Source organism: Psammomys obesus, unplaced genomic scaffold (genome assembly GCF_907164565.1).
Source record: "Psammomys obesus unplaced genomic scaffold, mPsaObe1.curated_primary_1811, whole genome shotgun sequence".
NCBI classification, from domain to species: domain Eukaryota; kingdom Metazoa; phylum Chordata; class Mammalia; order Rodentia; family Muridae; genus Psammomys; species Psammomys obesus.
Window position 1 is genome coordinate 3,014,262 of NW_026585686.1, and position 22,529 is coordinate 3,036,790.

General features: G+C 43.8%; 1 protein-coding gene across 1 annotated transcript in view; it reads right to left on the reverse strand.

The window, feature by feature from the left end:
* Nucleotides 1-3,877: 3,877 nt before the first annotated feature.
* Nucleotides 3,878-22,529, reverse strand: part of Sh3gl2 (SH3 domain containing GRB2 like 2, endophilin A1) — a 189,689-nt gene continuing 171,037 nt past the window's right edge. Inside the window, exons 4-9 of the mRNA XM_055629671.1 lie at nucleotides 14,698-14,841; nucleotides 13,695-13,828; nucleotides 11,804-11,962; nucleotides 9,660-9,763; nucleotides 7,681-7,811; nucleotides 3,878-5,440 (exon numbers count right to left, since the gene is read on the reverse strand). Coding sequence (XP_055485646.1) covers nucleotides 5,241-5,440; nucleotides 7,681-7,811; nucleotides 9,660-9,763; nucleotides 11,804-11,962; nucleotides 13,695-13,828; nucleotides 14,698-14,841 — 872 coding nt within the window. The 3' untranslated portion in view covers nucleotides 3,878-5,240. The remainder of the gene's footprint in view (nucleotides 5,441-7,680; nucleotides 7,812-9,659; nucleotides 9,764-11,803; nucleotides 11,963-13,694; nucleotides 13,829-14,697; nucleotides 14,842-22,529) is intronic.

Consider the following 22,529-nt stretch of genomic DNA (forward strand, 5'->3'; position numbering starts at 1 on the left):
GAACTGAGGCTGAGTGTAAGAAATAACAGGTGTGAACTGGAAAACACATGAATGTGGGAGAGCAGTCTCGTGACTTACATTCAAGAGCCTGGAGACTGCCCTCCATACTGCAGGGCTAGCCCACGGCACAAAGTTCACAAGGAAAACACGATTCATGGAGGGGAACACAGCAGCATATTTCTCCAGGTGGGGGTGTGGTTGTGACAGTATCATTTATTCGCTTAACTAAAATGTCTCAGAATTTGTACTTGAAAGCATTACTCTCTGTTTCGAGGTCTCCTGACGATGGAGGCAGCAGGAAGGACCAACCCTACATGCACATAAACTCCTTGTGTATGAATTACACCTCAGTCAAATGCGTTTTAAATGATTCCTTCGTATGCTGTGTTGGCGTGAATGAGAATGTTTGAATACTCTGTCCCAAGGCGGTGAAACTGCTTTGAAAAGAATAGGAGACAGGACCCTGGAGAAGATGCATCACTGGGGACGGGCTTTGGGGTGTCAAAAGCCCATGACACTTCCCAGTTAGGTCTGTCTCCTGCTTGCTGATCAGGATGTAAGCTCTCTGCTACTACTCCAGCACTGTGCCTGCCTGCCTGCCGGCCGCCATGTTCCGCACCATGATGGTCCCGGATGCAGCCTCCAGAACTGTAAGTTACAAGGAACTTTCTTCTCTACGTTACCTTGGCCATACTGCTCTGTCACAGAAGTAGGAAAGTAACTGAGACATGTGGTGAATGTAACTTTTATGATTGTCCCCAGAGATGGAAGCTACTAGTCAAGGTTACTGCTTTTCGTCTGAGGGCCAGCAAACAAAGGGCACAGAGCATGCGGCAGTCCAAAGGCAGTCAGCATGCAGTCACTGTGAATGCATGGGTATTTGCACCAACTGCTCCACAATGCCGGGTCTTTGTTCGAAGAGCAGAGGCTTGGTTTTCTTTCTGAAGGTTATGTTTCGGCGTGACACTGAGACCTACTGAGAACAACCGACTGAAGGAATAATATCCTGCGCACTACACCGAGGAGAAGGGAGAGCTGAAGCTCCGCTACTACAGCAAACCAACAGTATTATTCGAGGCATTTGTCAAGCTTTTCAATGGAGTAATGAGCATGCGTGTTTTGGCCACCAGAGGGCAATGTAGGTCCCATGAAACTACTCGGGAAAATCAGATGAGTGTGGGAGGAACTGTAAAGGCCAAACGACCATCAGGGGGCGCTGCAGTTCTGGTGCCAGGGTCTAATGTGTCAGTCTGCCCCCGGTTTCATCAAATTCATGAGCTACCTTCCTCATGCCCTTGCTGGTTCCTACACACATTCAGGTTTCTGATGTTCCTACAGGAGACGCCGCTGTCACGTCTGGTGTCAAGAGCAGACCTGTGTACCCTGCAAGGCTTCTGTCTTCCCACGGGAAACACTGGCAAGGCAGGGTGACAGGAAACTAATTCCTTCTTTCCCCCTCGGGTGCCAACTTTTCTTCTCTCACCAATCAACTTCCCAGGATAAACTAGGTTCACCTAGGTGTAGCCTTGTAGACCGCTGGTATATGAGTGTCGGATGGGACAGTATTTGTGTATATGTGTATAACATGCCTGCCTGTAGTTTGACAGTCTGAAGTCCCTGTTGTCAGGATGCAAGAGGATTAATAAGGGCTTACGATCTTTGTTCCCTGGTAGCCTGCACCCTTGAGACTCTAATATGAACTGTGCGATGCATCTGTCCAAATGAAGCAGCTAAGAGTTCGGGCAGGAGCTCTCTGTTGGAAGTGCGCCCCCTACTGCACACATTCCTTTCTCTGGTTCCTTCACAAGACCTGGAGTGACCAGGAAAGCATCCACAGACGACTGCAAGACGGGAGTCCAGACAGGCGGACGCTCGGCACAAGTCTGTAGTATCATTTTGGGTGAGGGTGGAAATACATGTGTAAAATAATGCTGAATCCATCTATAGACGTAACTGTTTGTGAGGAGTCAAAGCAAGATGCTAAGAGAGTGCCTATGAATAGCAGTCTGCTAATTTACATAGTTGTAGACACCCTCGTGCATTCCAACCTTTCCTGAAGCTGGGAGTCTCTTGGGAAACTGCTACAGTGTTTGTCTTAGTTATGTTTTCTGTTGCTGTGATGTAACGCAACCAAAACCAACCTGGAGAGGAGAGAGTTTATTTAGTCTTAGAGCCTGTTCACCATGCTGGGAAATCAGGGCAGGAACTCAAGGCAGGGGCTGATGCCGAAGTCATGGGGGGACTGCTGTTTACTGACTTGCTCAGCTCGCTTTCTTGTATACCTCAAAACCACCTGTTAGGAGAGCCACTGCCTAACGTGGGCTGGGCCTTCCCACATCTATCAATAATTAAGAAAATGCCTCACAAACTGGCCCACAGGCCTATCTTACGGAGCCACTTTTTTCAGTTGCTGTTTCCTCTTCCCAAAGAACTCTAGCCTGTGTCTAGATGACATAAAAACTAGGCAGGACGATGACTGAGTGACTCAGGCTCCCCTGGGCAAACCGAGGCAGCTGCCAGAGTGGGGCTAAGTGTGATTCCCATATCTGCAAAACACGCCTGCACTTATCACAGCCTTCTGAAAGCTTTAGTTGATGTGTGGGCCCAAAGAAAAAAAAATGTAATTAGAAAATGATGAAATAATGTGTTTTTTTTTTTTCATCATATGAACCAGTTCACTTGACATTGACTCACAGTGAGATTACTATTTGATGCCGTCTTGCTATTCGTTCCCCTTTGGGTTACAAATATAGTAAATAGGTACTTTCTTAAGAAAGCATCTCTTAAGTCTGGAGGGCTGCTTTGTTGGCTAAAACATGGCTGGGAATGCACCTGGCTCTTTCTACTTCTGTTGTGTGTAGGGCTTGCAATGTCCCCTGTTGACCTCTGGCTTCTGATAGCTCTTTGCTTCTGGTGGATGTTTTCATGACTTCATGTATGAAAAATTGTCAAGAGCTTATAAGATGCTGCAAAGTTAATTAATGACATGCAAAATTACACTCTTTGATTAGACATTTTGATCAACTTATAATCAGTGAAATCCCAAATGAAAAGCCTGGGTTATTCTGTGATTTGAATTATTTACCTTCTCTTCTTCTGTGTGTGGTAAATAGTATTTTTATGTTATTAGCCTCACCACAAATTATTTTCAAAGGTTCACTGCAAAAAGAATTTATACTTCTTTGGCAGTAGTTAGGCATATGATGTGCTTCACGCTTATCTGCTGTAAAATGGGTACTTACCTCTTCGAATCCCTGTTGTCTCCAGGCCTCGCCTCTTACTGAGGAGATATTAGCAGCAGATAGTTTGGCGGGGGGGGGGGGAGAATCCTTATTTGAAGATGTGGCCACTGGTAGGCTTCCCATGTTCTGGTGCACGGCCCCACACCCAAGGAACCATAGGTAACACTGGACTTAAAGACTTGAAGTTGGTTGAAGGGTCTGTTGTGGGGACATTGGAGGAGTTGAAGGAGGAAATAGGAGGCAGATAGGAAATTTCACTATATAGCTGTATAAAATTAAAAATAGAGAAAAATAAAAAACAAAAACTGAAAAAGTCTGGCCAACATATTTTATTTGCTTTTTTAAACACGGTGTTTCGCCGACATCTCCATTTGTTAAATCACATAGCTTCAAGGAGCTGCGTCTACTTACAGTCTCCCCAAGTTCTTTCCCTTCCTGGAATTACTGATGTCAGTGCCTAAACTAGCTCACCTCTTGTTTCTGGAATGTCCCCTGTATGTCACAAGCTGGGGAGGAGGCTGGGAGCAGGTCTGGTTTGGGCTGCATCCAAAGGCAACAGGGATCGAAAGAGCCTTACTCCACCCACTCACCGCCAGACCAAAGAACCGAGAAAAAGGAAGAGGCAGAACCCTGTGTTTCATCTTCAGCAATGTTTATTGGAAACAGCAATGCTTCCCATGGTGAGTCTGTACACGAAGCAGGAAGAGCTGCCTTTCACTCCACATGATCCACTACTACAAGTGGCACACCGGAAGCAGCGCGTTAAACCTCTGGAGGAGTCTGTACAGCTAGATAAATAGAACTCTGGGGGCCTACCGGGCCTTCCATGACTGAAGGAGAACAAAACAAAACAAAAGCCCTGACACTGATCAGCTCACACAGCACTGTGCACAAGAAATGAAGATGGGATGGAAGGGAGAGGTGTGAAAGTAAGGGCTGGAGTGGGAAAGGGTTTTGCATACGCAGCCACATACCTTAAACCACTAAGCACAAAAATCATCTTTATTTGGTCCTCATTGAGGGCAGAATATGCACAAATGATGTTCAAGGAACACAAACAAGGTAAAAGTGGGAAGGAGTGATGTCACTATGTCCTGTTCTGTGAAGAAGTGGGAATGCGTACTAGTGTTTCTGTCCTATGTGCTTGTGGCAAAGGGAATCAGGAAAGGACAGATTCCTGGGTAAATAAACAGAGAAGGGAAGACAGCTGTCTCCACTTCCTGTACCCTTCAGAAATGGGCTACGTATATACACAGCTTCTGTACAGCAAGGAATCTGAGCCTGGAGACCAGATTTCTTCCCAACTCATCCTGGGGAATTTTCTCTCTTCAGGCAACATATGGATTGCTCACCATCTCACTTAGAAATAAATGTTGACTCCCCCACCCCCGTGCTTTAACAACAGGGAGGGGAGAAAGCCGGCCCTGTCTCAGAAGTAGGAGATAGACAGATAGAAGGAGAACAAAGGTGCTTTGGGCAAGTAATACTTCTGCTGATGGCATCAAGAGACTAAGTTGCTTAGACCAGCAGATACTTTGCTGGTGGGGGGTGCTCTCACCAACAGTCCTGGGACTCGCAGATTTAGGAAGGGAAAGTGCAACAGAAAGGACTTTCTCCTCTGTGAATGGAGAACTGGAGGGCTTGAGGTGCCCCTGGGTGAGAGACAATATCTTCAGTGAGGAGAGGTTTTCTGTGATGTGGCTCACAGATAGATTACCAGGAACCACAGCCTCCTGAGAACGGTGTAAAGAGCAGTTCTGTGACCACTGGCTAGTCCCAGATGGTGTTTAAAGCATGTGCCAGGCCCACGGGCCTTGGAAGATACCATCTATCACCGTGCCTCCGGTAGGAGCACACAGGTCAACCCAGGGCAGGTGTGGGCTTGATGACTGATCCACTGCGGCCTGCATTCATGATGTGTTGGAAGCAGCATTACCAAAGCAGTGGTTAAACGGAACTATCTGGGTCAGAAGGAGGTGAGCCAGCCAGCATGAGATCTTAATGGGGCAGAGCAACCAGAATTTCTACATAGTTGATGGGGAAGAAGCCAGACTGGCCATGAAGCATCCCCTCATACCAGTTCTCATCAATCTGATTAGTGAGTGTGATGATATCTCCCTCTTTAAAACCCAGTTCCCCTTCATTTTCAGGTTCAAAGTCATACAGGGCTCGGCAGCAGGGCTGGTCCATTTGCACACCTGAGAATCAGAGGCAGAGAGAATATAAGAAGTCAAAAAGCATCTAACCATCGACACTGCCTGCTCCACCCACCGGGCTTTCTGCTCATCTTCCTCTGCCTCCAGCATCCACTACAAGGGCACCTTCGTCACCCAGCAGTTTTCCTATGTTCCCTTAGAGAATTACGGGACATTGAACATTCCTGCTTGCTATTTCCAGTATGAAGAATGGTTACATGTATTTCGGTAATTGTAACAAAGTCCATTAGGCTTATCCTCCTGACAATGCTGGGAGATGGGAAAGCAATGGCTTAAAAGTTTATAATTAGATTAAGGTTAATTATAGACATGTTAGTATTCATGTTAGTATTTTTACATGTCAAATACATTCAAAATAGTATAATTAGTTACATAGACAAAACACTCTAAAACCTCAGAATTATAGGTCAGTTATCACTCTTCAAAATTAATAATTCCAGATTCTTGAAAACTGCTGTAGTATGGAGAAAACAAAACAATGCAAAGCACCAGGTTTTTTATTCTGTGTGTACTGGCTCAGAGTCTTCTATTTGCTTCTTCGTCCAAAATTAGAGTTAACAGTATAATTTGCTTTAAAAGATTGTGCCTATTCAATGATAAAAGTTTTAAAAAATCATAATCTCTACTTGATAAATTGGTGTGTAATATACACAGTGAATACTGTGTAAGAACCACAGCATAGGAATAATGCAATGTACACTGCATAACTTAATAAAGAATAGACTGTATCTTTAAAGATCTATCTTAAATGAGCAAACATATTAATACAGAATGCACATAAATATGAAAGTATAAAAGTGCCAACGGGCCCCACACTAAGTAGATTTCTAAAAGAAAACAGTATAACTCATTTTTTAATTTAGAGAAGCCACCAAACTAAAAATAGAATATATGTCTTGTTTCTGGGAGAGGAGAAGTGCACTCATAAATAATTTACATAAGGAGTCCTAACTTCAGGGCCTTTGCTGCCACCGGGCAACAATCAGCACTCTGACCTGTGGACAGAGACTCAGTCTTCCTTTTCTTCTTCATTCCATTACAGCATCTTATAAAATGTTTTCTCCTGCTATAAATCAATCATGGGAGACACAGGAGAAAGGGGACAAAGCTGCACATCCTTAAAATCCACATGCAGTGTCAGACGAATTCCCACTTATTTTTTTAATATTTATTTATTTATTTATTTACTTACTTATTTATTTATTATGTCTACAGTGCTCTGCCTGCTGGCCAGCAGAGGGCACCAGATCTCATTATAGATGGTTGTGAGCCACCATGTGGTGACTGGGAATTGAACTCAGGACCTCTGGAAGAGCAATCAGTGCTCTTAATCTCTGAGCCATCTCTCCAGCCTAGATTCCCACTTATTAAACCAAGACACTTTCACGGTTGGAAATGCCTGAGGAGAAAACTTGGGTCTGATTTGTTCGTGGGTAGTTGAGAATGATCATGGCAATGAAGGGACTGAGTTAGTAGGTGCACACCCATATTCCTCAGGGGAAAATTAGATTTTATCTTGTGGGTCACGGTTCACAACATGATGAACAGGTCTACAGTAGAGAGTAAACAGAAACCCCAGCAGGTGTGGAGGTTTGAAATCTTTCTGTCTGCAGATAGAATCAAACACCTGTCTCCTGGAGCCGTGGCTGGTGGCTGCGGGTGATAGGGGATGTGAGTGCCCACTGCCCAGGGGCATTCAGGACCACTGCAGCAGACTGACAGGAGGGAAAAGGCAGATGAAATGATGGTGTGATTTACAGCCAGCAGGGGGGTGAAGAACAGCTTCGTGTTTGTGGAGCAGTGGTAGCACATGTCTGCATAAACCCAGAACTCAGGAGGCAGAGGCAGGTGGATCACTGTGAGTTTGTGGCCAGCCTTCTCTACAAAGTAAGTTATAGGACGGCCAAGGATACATAGAGAAACTGTCTCAAAAGAACAAAACAAACAAACAAAAGCAACTAAATAGGAGGTTCTTGTGCACTGGATAGTGAGAGAAAACATAAAGCAGAAAACATTTCAAAGAGATGGAAAAGAACATGGGACAGTAGGGCAAGCACAAAGTGCCCGTAAACAGAACTCCTACCTGACAAGGCCTCCCATGAGGAACGAATTGCTGTGCCATTTTTGTGCAGGGGAAGGGGAATTCTCTGAAAGTTTTTCCACATTAACTACAGGTGTGCCCAAGGTCCAGGGGATGGGATCTGCAGCCTTCAGCTCCTTACCTGGAGGTTTGGGTGTGCCTGTGTGGGAGAGACCGCCGTTGGGCTGAGTACTGTCTCCAGTTGCAAACTCTAGGCTCATTCGTGGTTTGGGCTGATATTCCCTTCTTGGCTGAGATGAAGCTTGTCTTATTCTGTATTACAAAGGAAAAAAAAAAGGTGATGGAGAATTATGTAACTATTTAAAATGTGAAGAGAAAAAGCAGCAAAATCTAGGAGCTGCTTGGCTCACTTAGAAATCTACCATGAACTAAGTAGAAAATGTCCTATGCAATCGTGGTATCCTGTGTTCCTGTGCATGACCTGTGTTCCTGGGGAAGTTTCTCTTTCATCCTGTCCTCACTGTCTTCATTGAGGAAGGTCTCTCTATCTCCCACTCCTATATTCTGAGTGATGGATGCTAATATGTACCACTTTAGGGGTCAGGAACATAAAGCTGTGTAAGACACAGTTGTTGCCCCAAAGCAGTTTGTACAGGGAAGAGCAGACATCACTGACCACAGATTTCTACAAAGAGCTCAAAGTACATGGGACAAAGGGTAGAAGTGTGGAGAGTTCACTTCTCCATAAAGAAACTGAGAAATGGTTTAAGGAAAGAGATCATCACAGGTCTATGAAAGAACGTGGAACCAAAAGCTAGTCCATGTAAACAGGTCCATAATGATGCTGTAGTGCTCTGATACGTTGGTTTTCAAGCCTTTCTAGTACAGAAGCGTCATTGTTAGGCACACCCCCACAAGGGAGCATTGAAGATTTATACAAGAAAAGCACCAAACAAAGAAAAGGGATTCTAAGGTTAAGGGAAGAGCAGCTATGGGCAAAACAGTGCAGCATATGACTGGAGGCTTCACTGAACATCCTGCCACTAACTGCCCAAGAGAGATAATTCTGGGCATTGTCGTAAAAATGAAGGCTGCTACGTAATTCTTTAGTATATTTATTTAGCCAAAACAAAAAACAAAACAAAACAAAACAAAAACAAAAAAAAACAACCCTCCTTTATCTAGCTAAGTAAAGCAAGAATAATAAGGTGCCTGGTTAATAATAAGGTAACCCGGCTAAATAAAGCAAAATTAATAAGGGCCCTGCCTTATAATGGTTCACTTCAATATTCTTTTGATATTATAATGATGTAAAACAGATTCCTGTGACACAGAAACCACACTCCAAATTTTGTCATCTTCTTATGTTAGCAATATGTAGTGTAATGGACTCCCACAGGCCCAGGTACCACAAATCCTACTTCGACATGTGATCTCGGCACAGAGCACGCAGTGCTAAGCTATGTTGTTCTGTAGGTGATGGGTATTAACCCATTGCCTTTATGAGGATATAATTCAGTCTAATGTTGGTCAAGGCACATCTGTGTTATAGTTCAGGGTCTCAGCACATAGACATTCAAGCTATATCTCAAAGAGCTCTGCCTCACATAGAACGTTCCTACAGCTCACTGCGAGGCAGATTTGAGAAGACCGAGCAGGCACATGGAAGCAGTCATCGCTGAGAGTGGACAGACAAGAATGAAAAGACACAGGCTTCCAAACAGGTTGTGCTTGACCGTATGCACCGCCTCAATCACTGTGTGAGACCCTTGGTCCTTCCTTTACCCCCGCCCCCCTAAGCCTCACAGTACTGCTCATCTGTTAGGTCCACGAGGCTCTTTGAAAGTGATAGTGTGCATGGCAGCCACACAGAATACTGCTCGGCACATCACAGCCACCGTCATCAACAGAACTCTGCTGTACCATCTAAGGCGGCAAATATACAATTTCTATGTCAAAATCTCATCAACACAGGGTCAGATTCAGGATAAAGTAAAACAAGGCACAGTGCAAAATAAGATCAAGCAGTCACCCTGCAAGGTGTCTGTGTGGGATCTGCAGGTGGGCAGGCGGGAGTTCACCTCAAAATGGCTTCTTTTATTTCCGTCTCTTTGCGCATCGTTTTATAGCAGGTGGGGAACACAGGGAAGCGTAACGTACCTCTCCTCCAGCCTGACAGTGACTTGCTGCAGGATCTGCACTGCCTGCTTGTGGTACTCCAGCTGGGCTTGCACAAGCGCAGACAGCTGGCTCACCTGCTCGATCTGTGGAAGGATGGGGAGACCACGCCTAGTTACCAGGGCACTGTCCTGGAACTGGACACAGCATGCAGCCCTGCTGTTGGGGATGCTAATGACTGTGCTGCCCATCACGATAAGACACAGTGTTCTACACGGTCTAAGCTGATTAAGGAGAGGAGAGCATCTTCATGCTCAGAACTCTGCATGAGCACCCTAAGGAGAGGCAACAGTTGTTAGCATCCTTGGAAAGGTCTTATTGGTTTCATTAAACAGTCAAGCTTAATGCTAGACTTTCTGGTTAGGATGCATATTCTTCCATTGAAGTCCTATTGGAGAAAGATTCAGTGACTACAGGACTCTGCTTCCTGCCTGCAGCAGCCAACATGAAATCTAAGCATCGTTTTATGTGCTAATAATGAAAAAGAGGAAAATTGATTTCTCACTTCAGGTACCACAGGATAGAATAAATCTGTTGACCTCTTAGCCTGATCCAAGTGGGATTTAAAGTGCTGTGACCTAGCTGAGCTGTGGCCTTCAAGTCAGGAAGGGCAATGAACACTTTCCTATGAGTTTGAGGATATGGGTGGAGGGCCCGGGGTACAAGGACACAACAGTGATTCAGAATTCCTACAGTTTTGCACTTGAGCGCGTAGAAGGACAGAAGTTATCTGTAGACAAATCCACACTGTGGTTGGATGGGGAGGACTCCACATGTTTAACATGCCTTCTCTGCCACTCAGGAGGAAAGCTGTGACGGCTTTAATAATGTGACGGCTAACTTTGGATGACAACATGGCTACTGTAAAGGATATTCAAAAAGCTAGCAAAGCATGACCCTTGGGCCTGTCTGAGGAGGTGCATCCAGACTAGATTTGCATTTGAACCAGAGAACATATCTAACATGGTACACACTGCCTAGTCCATTGACAGTCCAAATAAAGCAAATGAGAAAAGAAAAAGAGTCGTTCTCCTCTGTCCTGGGGCTGTACATTAAGATTCTCTTGCCTTTACACACCAGGACATTCAGATCCTCTTGCCTTTACACACTGGAATTTCCAGTGCTCCATCCTTGAGACTTGTGGTTCTCAGCCTCTGATTGGTTTTCTAGCCTCTGGTCACAGCACGACAGAGCCCATTACCACCATTCATTCTTGGGCTTTTAGAATCAGCCTGAGCCATGTTTCCAGCTTCGCTGGCTCTCCAGCTTTCAGGAGGTATAAGAGGGACTTAAGAGCCTCAGTCATCTCCCTCATAAGCAATTCCCCCTTTCTACCTTGATCTCCAGCTATGCACATTGCATCTACAACCATGTAGTTTTATATCCCTGGAGATTTCTGACTAATACAAATGATGGGTACATAAAATCCTACAAGCATCTCAGCTGAATCGACAGGTTCGAAGGTAGAGATGAACCAGGACAGGAAATCTAGCTTTTCAGATCACTACATGTGTGCAATAAGGAAAAATGGACTGCTCATATGGCTTTAGAGCTGAAAGAAGTCAACATAATTTAATGTCCAAAGGCATGAGTAATAATTTATTACTTGGAGATACAGGGACAACTTCTAAACCACCTAAACCAGATCCTGAATGTAGTAGCGCCTATGCTATAATCATCTATTCTAGTTTATATACATTTTTATTCAATGAAAATATCAACCTCACTTCCACACATTGACCATCTTTTTAATTTTGGATATTCAATTCTGAAAGTACTTTAGTTGTCATTCTTAAATGCAGATCAGTATGCTCTATATTTAAATAGTTTGCAAGATACTGAGCTTATAGATGGGTTATCACAAGCATTCTCTATCTCTGCACTATTGACAATACTTTAAAATACATTACTAAAAAGTTCAGGTTATATCCAACTAGAAGGATAAAGAAAGAATTTACCATTTCTATGTCTACTTTATGACAAAATATTTGAAAGAAGTGGCCATTTATGTGTTCTCAGCACATACTGTAACCAGATAGTAGCATGTTACATGACATGTCTTTAAACACATCAGTGCCATGACTTGATGGTACAATTACATGAAAACCCAAAGAAAAATAGCTTACATCCATCTCTAAGAGATTGAACATGCTCGACTCAGCGATTTCTTTAGATTCATCAAATTTCTCCAGAGCTTGACGAAGCTCTTCATCTGGAATCTTGCCTTGTCGTTTCTTCTTATAATCAAAGTCTAGGCGTCGGCCTTCCAATTTTTTCAGGTGATGCTGAAAAACCCAAGAGCAGGAATATGTTTTGAAAGAACATATTATGGAAAAGGCCTGCTTGTACGTCATTTCTCTTATGTTCCTTTTAGCCTCCATAATGAGACTGGCTGTGTTTGAAATTGCATGTCAACAGAGAAATAAAGACACATGCATCAATAAGGCAAATGCTTCTAATCGCTCACTGTGGAGGGATACCTTTACAGATAATTCAGAGTGAGAAATAAATCACTGAAAGACTGGTGTCCTTTTGATTAAAACGTCCAGGCCAAAGCCAAGTTAAATTATGCCTCTCCCTCCAAATGATAAGAAGGGAATGGGCTGTGGATCCCCACACCTTCCTCCTCAAGGAAAGGCTACATACAAGAGTCTACAAGTCATCTTCCTCAAGAGAGTAGAATTTCGGGAGAAAAGGCCCTTTCTGTGAAGCATAGAAGAAATAAAATTTATTGACTAATTTAGTTTACCAGAATCACCTAAAAATTAAGAAAAAAGAATACAGATTCCTCATTGCCTGAATCAGAATATCCAGGATTGAGCCTAGGAATTTCTGTCTCAACACTTGCCCATTTGACAGAGGTGGCTTTTAGGGTCCAGATGATTTAGCTTTAAGCCTCTCCATGGACACAACTCAGTCACAAATCCAAACTGCAAGAGACCTTGAAAGAGATTTCATCCAAGACCTCTGCCCCTGTCTCTAGCTTCATTTCACACCCTTCCTCCCCACCCCCCTCCCCACCCCCCAAGCTGGACACATTTCCTGTGTGCAGTAAAGTTCAAACCTCTCTGGGGATGAGGTTAAGGAGTTTTGGAGGGTTTTGTTTTGTTATTGTTTTTTTCCCTAAAGATCAATACTAGTTTACTTTCTTAAAAGCTCTAGTAGTCCATGACTAACAGGCAAGAGAAAAGAATGATTTTCCTTTATTCCTTGCTGTGTATGGACAAGGGAGGAAGCAGATAAAAACAGTCCCAGTAGTATAGGACCTGGAAATCAACAGATGGGTGATGCTCTACAGCCTGCCCCTCTCCTTGCGTCTCCTACCCCCGACTCAGGCTCTTACCCAAACTAGGTGTGCTTTCTTTTGGCGGGGGTGTGCTTAAGAAACTTGTGACCTCACAGCCAGTCAGAGGCCAGGCCAGCTGAACTTATCAGAGATAGCTCAGCTGTTCTCTTTGTTCTTGGAAGCGGGGATTGTTTCTTCTCAATCCACTAAACAATCACGGAAGTACAAAAATGTGTGTAAGAGCGATACCGCAGCTACATACTTAAGCTAACAAAAAGCATAGCTAATATTTTGGGATCTCATCAGCCCAGGCCATCATTCATTTTAAGAAATGTACAAATTCCTGGATAAAGAAAATCCCTTCTGGATAGGTGGTGGTGTCTCACACCACCTTTAATCCCAGCACTAGAGAAGCAAAGGCCGGCATATCTCTGCCAAGTTCAAGGCCAGCCTTGTCTGTAAAGCAAAATCCATGACAGCCGGGGCTACATAGAGAAACCGTCTACCCCTCCTCAAATTAAGGGACATCCTTCTGATGAAAATATGGTGTAAAGACTGTTTAAGAGTGATGTTAAACAGAAGAATCAGCACAATGCTCAGGGGCGGCAGGGCGCAGCGGTGATGGTGGTCTGGAAGGCCTTCCTGTGTGCAGCCCTGTGTGAGTACTGTGCTGGGCGAGGGCAGTCCAGAGAGTGGGTCTGCACAAGTCTAAGAAGGCGGATCACACAGACCTGAATCTCCCTCAGGTCTTTGTCGTGGAGATTCTGAAGGGGGTCGATGAAGTTCTGCTTCACTTCCATGTCCAAAGAGTCCTTCACCTCGGAGAGCTCTCTCATGGCTTCTCCCACCTCACCGAGAGCAGGACCTGAGAGGGGAAAATGAAGACCTCACCCCCTGAAGAACAAAGGCGGTGGTTTTGCAACAGCAGCCTGACAATGACAATGTGGGCAGGCCGCTGTGATATAAAGACAGCAGAGGCAAGGGGGCAGCCCATAGTGCTCTCAAGACAAGAGTAGCTTTTTACTTTACCATGGGCCATCCTGAGAACCAGGTTCCACAGCCCTCCACAAGGAGGACTATTCCTCCTTACCAGGAATTTTACTCTGGACAGTATTTTGCAAGACTCCCTGTCCTCTGTAATAAGTACTAATTCTCATTTAGTATGAGGCCATTTGCACTAAAAGCACTCGGTGCTTTTAGCAGAGGCAGATACCAAAAATGGAGAATGAGGGTCTAGAAAGTTCTCATATCAATAGGGGTAAAGGCAGAAGGTAATTAGGGTCCTGAGAGCCAGAGGAAAGGGGAAATGGAATAAATTATATTTTGCCTGAGGCAGTAGAATCAGGGACCACTAACAAATGAGCAGTGGATTAATCAGAGAAAGCCCAGGTGGCAGGGTGGCAAATCATGCTGACTGTGACTGCTCACTCTGCCTTAATAAACAGCTCAATGCCAGATATGCCCAGAAAAGTGCCAGGGCATCTGGGCATCGCTGCCAAAACTGTTGTCAAGGCTGGCGTCCTAATTACAGAAAAAGGACAAAAGACCTTAGACAAACCACTTTAAATACTAGCAACACTAAAATCACATTTCAGCCCCAATGTATAACACCTACAACTGAGAATTAGAATAGAAGATAGCAGACAGCTGACTAAAAGTCTCTATATTTTATATATATATTTTTTTGAACCAGCATTGTAACCTCCATGGATCAGTAAGGCAAAGGCTATTTACCAAAGTTGCAATCATCACCCAGCTCCCTGCCAAACTTGAGCATGGCCTCTGCTAACAGTGCTTCCGCCTGGGGGTAGCCTGGCCCCTTCTCTTGGCCTCGGATTTTCGACATGGTGTTGATCATGCTGAGCTTAGCCCTGGAAGCTAGAGACACAGAAAGAACAGCCTTTAGAAGAAAGAACAGCACTGATGGGAACAGGGCAGGCTGGAGGACCCAGCCTCCAACCAGCCTACACACCCACTCTCCTCCTTCATTGTCTCACAGTCCTTGCGGACAATACCTGGGCAACTGAACGAATATACATCGACTCTAGACTTTCCCTTAGAATCCAAGTAGAATTACCCAGCAGGGCAAAACACGGGTCTTGACAGGTTTTCCACCTCCTCCCACAGTACTCCTTTCGGCGACTCTGGGGGTCTGGCTGGCTATAGGTAGCATTCTAGAAATACCTGGACTATGTGCTGATCTCCAAGTTTTATTCCTGTTTCATATCTCAACTCTAGGAGTCTGTGGATTAAAATAAGGATAGTGAACCCGTGGGTCTGGGCTTTGTTTCGTTTACAAATTAAATAAAACTATTTTCAAAGTCATTTTTCAACCAAGAATAAAGTACTATATTCATTAAAATACCTAAATATGTCTCTTAATCATCTCAGCTGGAGGTTGATTTTGTTTCTCAGACTTTCTCTCAACTCTTCTTCATTTTTTTATATATATAGGAAGGTGTCTAAGAAGTAGTCCTCGCTTTAGTAGAGGAAGTCATTTCAGTAACATTTTATGAAGACTATAATTTGGCTGATTCTAGGTGTCCCAGATTCATTATCAGAGTTGATTACACATTAACCTAGGACTGAGTCCATTACACTAGGTGAGTGAGATTTCCCTTGAGAAAATCTCAGCTGAAAGTAAAAGTACTTCTAACATGTGGGGACTAATAGTTGATCTAAACCCACAGTTCAAATAGGCTTTTATTTAAACTTTGGGCCTCCGAGGCCTAGCGTGGAAGTGAGACAAGCTATTCCTATTCACAAAGTTTATGATGAACAAGAGGCAGAGTCTGTTATAGGAGCAATTACGGTGGAGTGTTTATATCAAATGCCAGGATGGGAGACTACAGTAAGCCACAGAAACAAGGCCGACAGGGTTGGTACTGCAAAGGAAACCACCCTTAGGAAAACATCACTGAGCTTTGAACCACATAGCACGCAGCAGCAAGTGGCATTAATATCACACACAAAGCTGCTGGTAATCACACACACACAAACACACACACACACACAACCCCCACAAAATTCACCTTTTAATCACCTCAAGCTATTACAGAAAAGCATATCAGACATGCTAGATTTGAGGAAGTTGATGTGCTTCATAACCACCTATTCATTGGAGTAGACCTGCACAGCCTTTCCTACAGGCAGCCACAGCTGAGATCGAGGAGAGGGTTCCTGCCACACAGTGCTCACACTGAATAATGGTTTAGACAGTTGCAACTGGTGAGTACTATGTCAATGATAGGACAAGATACTGGACAGCAGGACATGGAGAAGCAGCAGCAACAAAATATGCAAAAGGAAAATATGTGGACACCAGAAAACAAGTACAGGATGACCAGAAGGAAAGAAGTGAAGCAGACACCACAGAACCACAGTAATAACACCCTAAGAGGCGGTCACACCCCTGCAATCTTGCCTTGCCCATGATGAATGCCTTTTATGAACATTGGTTATTGATTTGTGATTGTTTTGGTTTTATTAAGATCTACTTTCTGAGGCAGCTCTGGAATGAGCCAGAAACCTAGAACAAGGAAAACTTCCAGGAATCAATGCGGATAAGGAACCTGAAATGGTCAACTCTTGTAACCAGGCAAGACTTCCAATGAAGGGATGGGGACAACAACCCACCCACAAAACCTTCCACCCAAAATATGCCCTGCCTACAAGATGTACAGGGATAAAGATGGAGCAGAAATTAAGGAAATGGCCAAACAATGACTGGCCCAAACTGAGACCCATGCCATGAGGGAAAGTCAACCACTGACAGTACTAATGATATTCTGCTATGTTTGCAGACAGGACACTAGCATAACTGTCCTCTGAAAGGCTTCACCCAACAGCTGATGTCAACAGATGCAGGGACCTATAACCAAACAGGCGAAGGTCAGGAAATTGCGCGGAACAGGGAGAGGGACGATTGAAGGAGACAGAGAGGTCAGGACACCAAAAAAAAAATCTACAAAATCAACTAACATGGACCCAGAGGGGCTCACAGCAGTTGACCCACCAACCAAAGAGCATGCATAGCACGGACTTAGGCCCTACACATATGTAACAGATGTGTAGCTTGGCTTTCATATGGGTCCCCTAACAACTAAAGCAGGGGCTGTCTCTGACTCTGTTGCCTGCCTTTGGATCCCTTTCTCCTAACTGGGATGCCCTGTCTAGCCTCAATAGAAGAAGATATACCTAGTCCCACGACAACTTGATATACCATGGCTGGTCAATGTCCATGGGAGGCCTCCCTTTTTATGAGAAGAAAGAGGGGGAAGAAGAAGGAACCAGGAGAAGAGGAGGAAGGAGAAGCTGTGATCAGGATGTAAAGTAAATGAATTAAGGAAAAAAAGACCTCCTTTTTCATAAGTGATGCTAAGCAACCTGATATACTGTGGCTGACTTTCAAATTCTTTTTGAATATTGTTAAATTATATTGAGCCTTACTGTTTTACTCATTACTTAAGAACATATTCTACATCTTCAGGAGAAAAAAATGAAGTAATAAGTCATTTCTTCAAACAATCAAAACATTTATACATCCATGTGTTTGAAGAGACTGTCTTTTATATTCATTTGTGAGTGCATTACATTTTTAATAACCTTGGATTGATAAAATGCCTGTTTCCTTGAAAAATATCAATTGCTAAACTACCAACCTCAAATATTAGCATAATTGCTTCAAAATGATTTTCTGAAACAGTTATTTTTAAAAACTGACATTGAGCCTAGGAAAGACAAATAGAAGACATTCAAAGTCCTATAATGTTATCTTTGTTAAATTGCTGCACCGAATTGTGTGAGTCTAGAGTCCTAAATCCTTTTTTCCCTAAACAGACTCGACTCCTCTCCTTCAAACTATTTCCCATCCCAACTCTCCCACCATCTTCTTCCCAGTTCACTTGCTTAGTGAATAAACAGACCCCAAGTATCATTCTCTCCCCTGGACTACGAAAGCAAGACCAAATGTTCACATGTCTCCATAATAAAATGTTCACTGAAAACCAAGCACAAGGACTAAGGACCACATAAGGGCCACCAGAGGAAGCTAGAGGACCCCAAATTCAGACAAAAAGATTAGTTACTCACCACATAAGAAAAGAGACATTTATTGGAAAAAAAAGGAGCAATTAATTGAAATTCATTACAGAAAAAAATAACCTATAAGGGTACGTTCAATTATCAATGAAATAAAAAGGTCTAATAGTGACATTTCTAAATGACACCGTCAAGGTTTCAATTCTTTTCTTCTTGTTCTGCTGAAGTAAAGTAGAAATCAAGAAAATGTATAGGAAAAAAATCTAGAAAATAGGAATACAATGCAAACAAACAAACAAAATATGAGAGCAAAGAGGTCTCAAGAAGGCCTTCCTGGCCATCAGGAACCACTACAGCTGAATCCGGGCAGCACAGGCCTAATGCAGATGTGGGCACTGTAACCCTTGCTACCCACTGGGATCTAACAAACTATGACATAGAGATACCAGGAAAACCATAGGGACAGTCAGAAAAGGGCAAGGCACGTGAGGAACAGGCAATTTTCATCTTTGAAATGGGAATCAGCAAAAGGGAAAAGGAAACATGCTCAATGCAGGACAACTGATTCATGACTGGATGTAAAAACCAAAGAAACAGTCAACGGTCTTTAAAATGCTGCTTTCCAGAAGCAGAAATAGGGGAAAGGATTTTAGGCCTGGGTAAGCTGGAGTTTTTTTTTTTATATATATATATATACAGCAATTTGTGTATAATTTTAAATAACATAAATTACTTCCCTTATGGCAAAGGAAAATTAATTAAAAATACTTCCCAAACACCCCCTTTAGGAGAAGAGTTCAGACATTATTTAGCAGATGTGGTAGATAAATAGAGATCTTACAAGCTAGCCATGTCTAACCTTAAGGACCTTCCAACCAAAAAGTGTGACTAAAACATATGTTTGTTCCATGCATTGTCTTTGGTTGTGGTATCAGTCTCTGCAGGGCCCCCCGGGCTCAGTTTTTATGGCTTTGTTGCTCTCCTTGTGGAGCCCCTGTCCCCTCCAGGTCTTTCTAGTTTCCCCTTCTTTCATAAGATTCCCTACATTCTGCCCAAAGTTTGGCTATGAGTCTCAGCCTCTGCTTTGAAACTGTCTGATCACCTCCCCCTGTTTGTGCTGGGGAGAGACTGTGCATCCTTCCCAGGCCACAGAAGAAGACAATGCAACCAGTCCTAATGAGACCTGATAGATTAGGGTCAAATAGAATAGGAGGAGGACCTCACCTATCAGTGGACTCTGAGAGGGTCAGAGGGGGAGAAGAGGGAGGGAGGGGGGGCACTGGGAAGAGACAAGGAAGAGCACCACAGCTGAGATACAAATTGAAAAATTGAAATAAATGATAATTAAAAAAAAAAAGAAGAAGAAAAACGTGTTCGCTAGCTTGAAAGGCAATAAGGCAGGGAGAGAAAATAAAGTTTGACAAAATGGGATCAGAAAACATCAAAGGAAAAGACCTTTGTGAGGGTCCATGTGAGGTGATTATCTGGAAAGCCATTTATTGGGTTAACTCCTAGAGCAGAATATAAAATCAGGATGACCACCAATGGTTGACTCAACCCCCAAAACGGCCTCCGCTGCTGTGTCTCCAGGACAGAGAACAGCTTTTGTATCTCAAGATCTCTCTACCTTTTAAAGACTACAAATGGGGGCAGCTGAGTCTGGACTGTTACCAGCTCCCAGGGTGAGTTCCACACAGTCCATGGCGTCCCTGCCGGGCTAATCTGGGCACAGCTGAAGGGAAACCAAGGCTCTGTACTGGACAATTCATCAGCTAGGCAGGCTCTGCCTGCAGGTCTCTGATCCAAACAAGTGTCCCTGTGATTCACTGCTCAGCCACCCTAAAGCTGCCTGCCCACAGAGGCAGAAACCAGCCTGGAGTGTTCAACAGTCATACGTCTATACTCTTAAATTTAATTTTTATTTCTTAATCCAAACGAGCAAACAGGAAGTCAAATCATTATCAGGTCTTGCCTTCCTTCACGCGAAGTGGTGTATTTGTTTTGAGCTCTTGCAGCCGTAGGTGGAAGGCCAGGCCATACATCTTTCTAGCCACGTATCCCTGCATAATCTTACTCAGAAGGTTTTTATCCATATTCACTGATAGCAAAAAGACTAAGCACAGACCACAAGCCTGTATGAGACAACGGAGCTCCCTCCCCTCCTCTCCTCTCTGTCCAGGCCCTTTCTGATGAGAGTGGGCTGGGGCGCTCTAAGGACACACCTTGGTCTTGCAGGGAACTATGTTTCATAGGGTCCCTTCCCTGAACATTTCCATGTTTCAAGTGAAGACTGGACCAAAGCAAGGCTTCGCAAAATTTGGGAGGTGAAGTCAAAGTGGCACCAGGACACCAGGAAAGCGGTGGCTGGCTGGAGAGTGAGAGGCGGGGGCAACGGTGTCTTCTTCCCACTGTGGGTTGGCCCATTTCGCGGAAAAGTTTCTAAGTTTCTTGGACGGCTCCACTTAGCAGAGGCTTCTCTTTCGAAGTGCACTCTAGCGCCCCCTTGAAATGGAGCATGAGGTTGACAGACCCACCAGTCCTTGGTATTAAGGCCAGCCGACTGGAGACCAGGGGCACTGTGGGTGGCCTTTCCCTCATGTACATTAAGGTCTACAGCTGCTAAGACTTCCTGACAGGGTAAAATCCCACCTCCTTTGCTACTTAGTCTATAAAGCAGTCACTTCACACACACTTCCCCTAGGAAGCAGCATTTTTGAGCCATGCCATGAAAGTTGATAAATGACAAAAACTGGACAGTCTTTATGAATCAGAAAACAGATTCCCATTTCCCCCACCAAATATGACTGCCCCTGCCCGAGGGTAAGTTATGAGACCTAGACAAACAGAACCAAAACCACAAATTTAATTTAATTTAAAGTCATAGCTCAGTAGACACTCATGGAAGGGGTTCTCAACCTGTGGATTGCGACCTCTTTGACAAATCTCTGTCTCCTAAAATATTTATATTACCATTTATAACAGCAGCAAAATTACAGTTATGAAGTAGCAAGTAATTTTATGGTTGGGAGTCACATAACATGAGGAACTGTATTAAAATGTCACAGCATTAGGAATGTTGAGAACCATTGCGAGACAAGCTGAAGCCTTTGGGCTGAGTGAGTTGCATGCCAGCTGACCACACAGAAATCTAGGGCAGCCTGGGTACAGAGCAACACATTACCACACACACACACACACACACACACACACACACACACACACACAATCAGCAAATGATTAGAGAGGTCACATCGGAAAGAATTATGTCTCTCTTGTACAGTAAATTTTGGAATTTCACTGCTGGGTTAGTTATTTACAAAAGTAAAACGCTTTAGAGGACTTCCCCTGTAATGAAAAATAATACAAGGATTTGTTAAGCACCTGCTCCATGACTGCCACTGTGCTCAGTGAGAGCTGCTCTCCACGAGCTTGTCACCAACTCAGACAGCTCCTCACTCACAGATACGAGCCAGCAAGTGGACCACACTGTTGGACACTTACACCACGCAGAAGAGCCCAATTCCCCCTAAAACAGCAAGGCTGGCAGGTTCAGGAAACGGGTGGTACCTGAAATGGTTATCTAGAAAATGAACTTAAGTGACAGAAAATCCATTCTGGGGATCTGCAGAAATGAACGATGTCATGAAACAGACTCGCTGGCTCTCAGGGTGAGCAGCCAGGACTCTCAGGTACTGCTCTGGGGGAGAGATGAATTTGGATACTAATATGGCAATATTAACTCTATCTGAACTAGCTGCTCTAAAACGTCCCCTCTTCGTGTATTTCCGCTAGGAATGTGCCCGTGGGCAACATAAATGTACACAGATGGGCTAGTCACTCTTTCTGAAGAGCCGCCACAAAAATCAATTTGGAGGCTTTCTCAAAAAATTGAAAATGGAACTGCTGTACAAGCCAGGTGCTTAACTCCTGCTCATCCACCCAAAGAATGCCACATCCTACTTCAGAGATGTGTGTATGCCATGCTTCTCACTGCTCCGTTCACTACAGCTAGGAAACACAAACAATCTAGTTGATCATCTACCGATGAATGAATAATGAAAACCTAGTACAGATACAAAATAGAGTGCTATTTAGCTCTAAGGAAAAATTAAATCACAAAACTTTCAGGAAAATGAATATACTTATGTGTACTATAAATTGAGGCCACCCAATCTCAGGTAGGAAAAAGCACGCTGTCTCCATATGTGGATCCTAGCCTAAAACGTACACATGTATATAACTATAGACATGTATGTGTGGGTATAGCAGAACATTTAGAAAGGCAATCAGGAAAAGGTAAATAAAAAGAAAGACAAAATGCCTACAAGTGAGTTCACATTTCTGTCTCTGTCTGCCAAACACTCCCTCAATGGACAACGCGTTTTTAATACAAATGTAGGCAGGGAACTCCTGTGATTTCATGAGGGGCTGGTCCCTACCAGGAGATTCACTTTTAAACTGTTGTTCATTAGAATATTCCTGTGGAATGTAGTTCGTTATAAGTGCTACTAAATTTAAAGCATTTT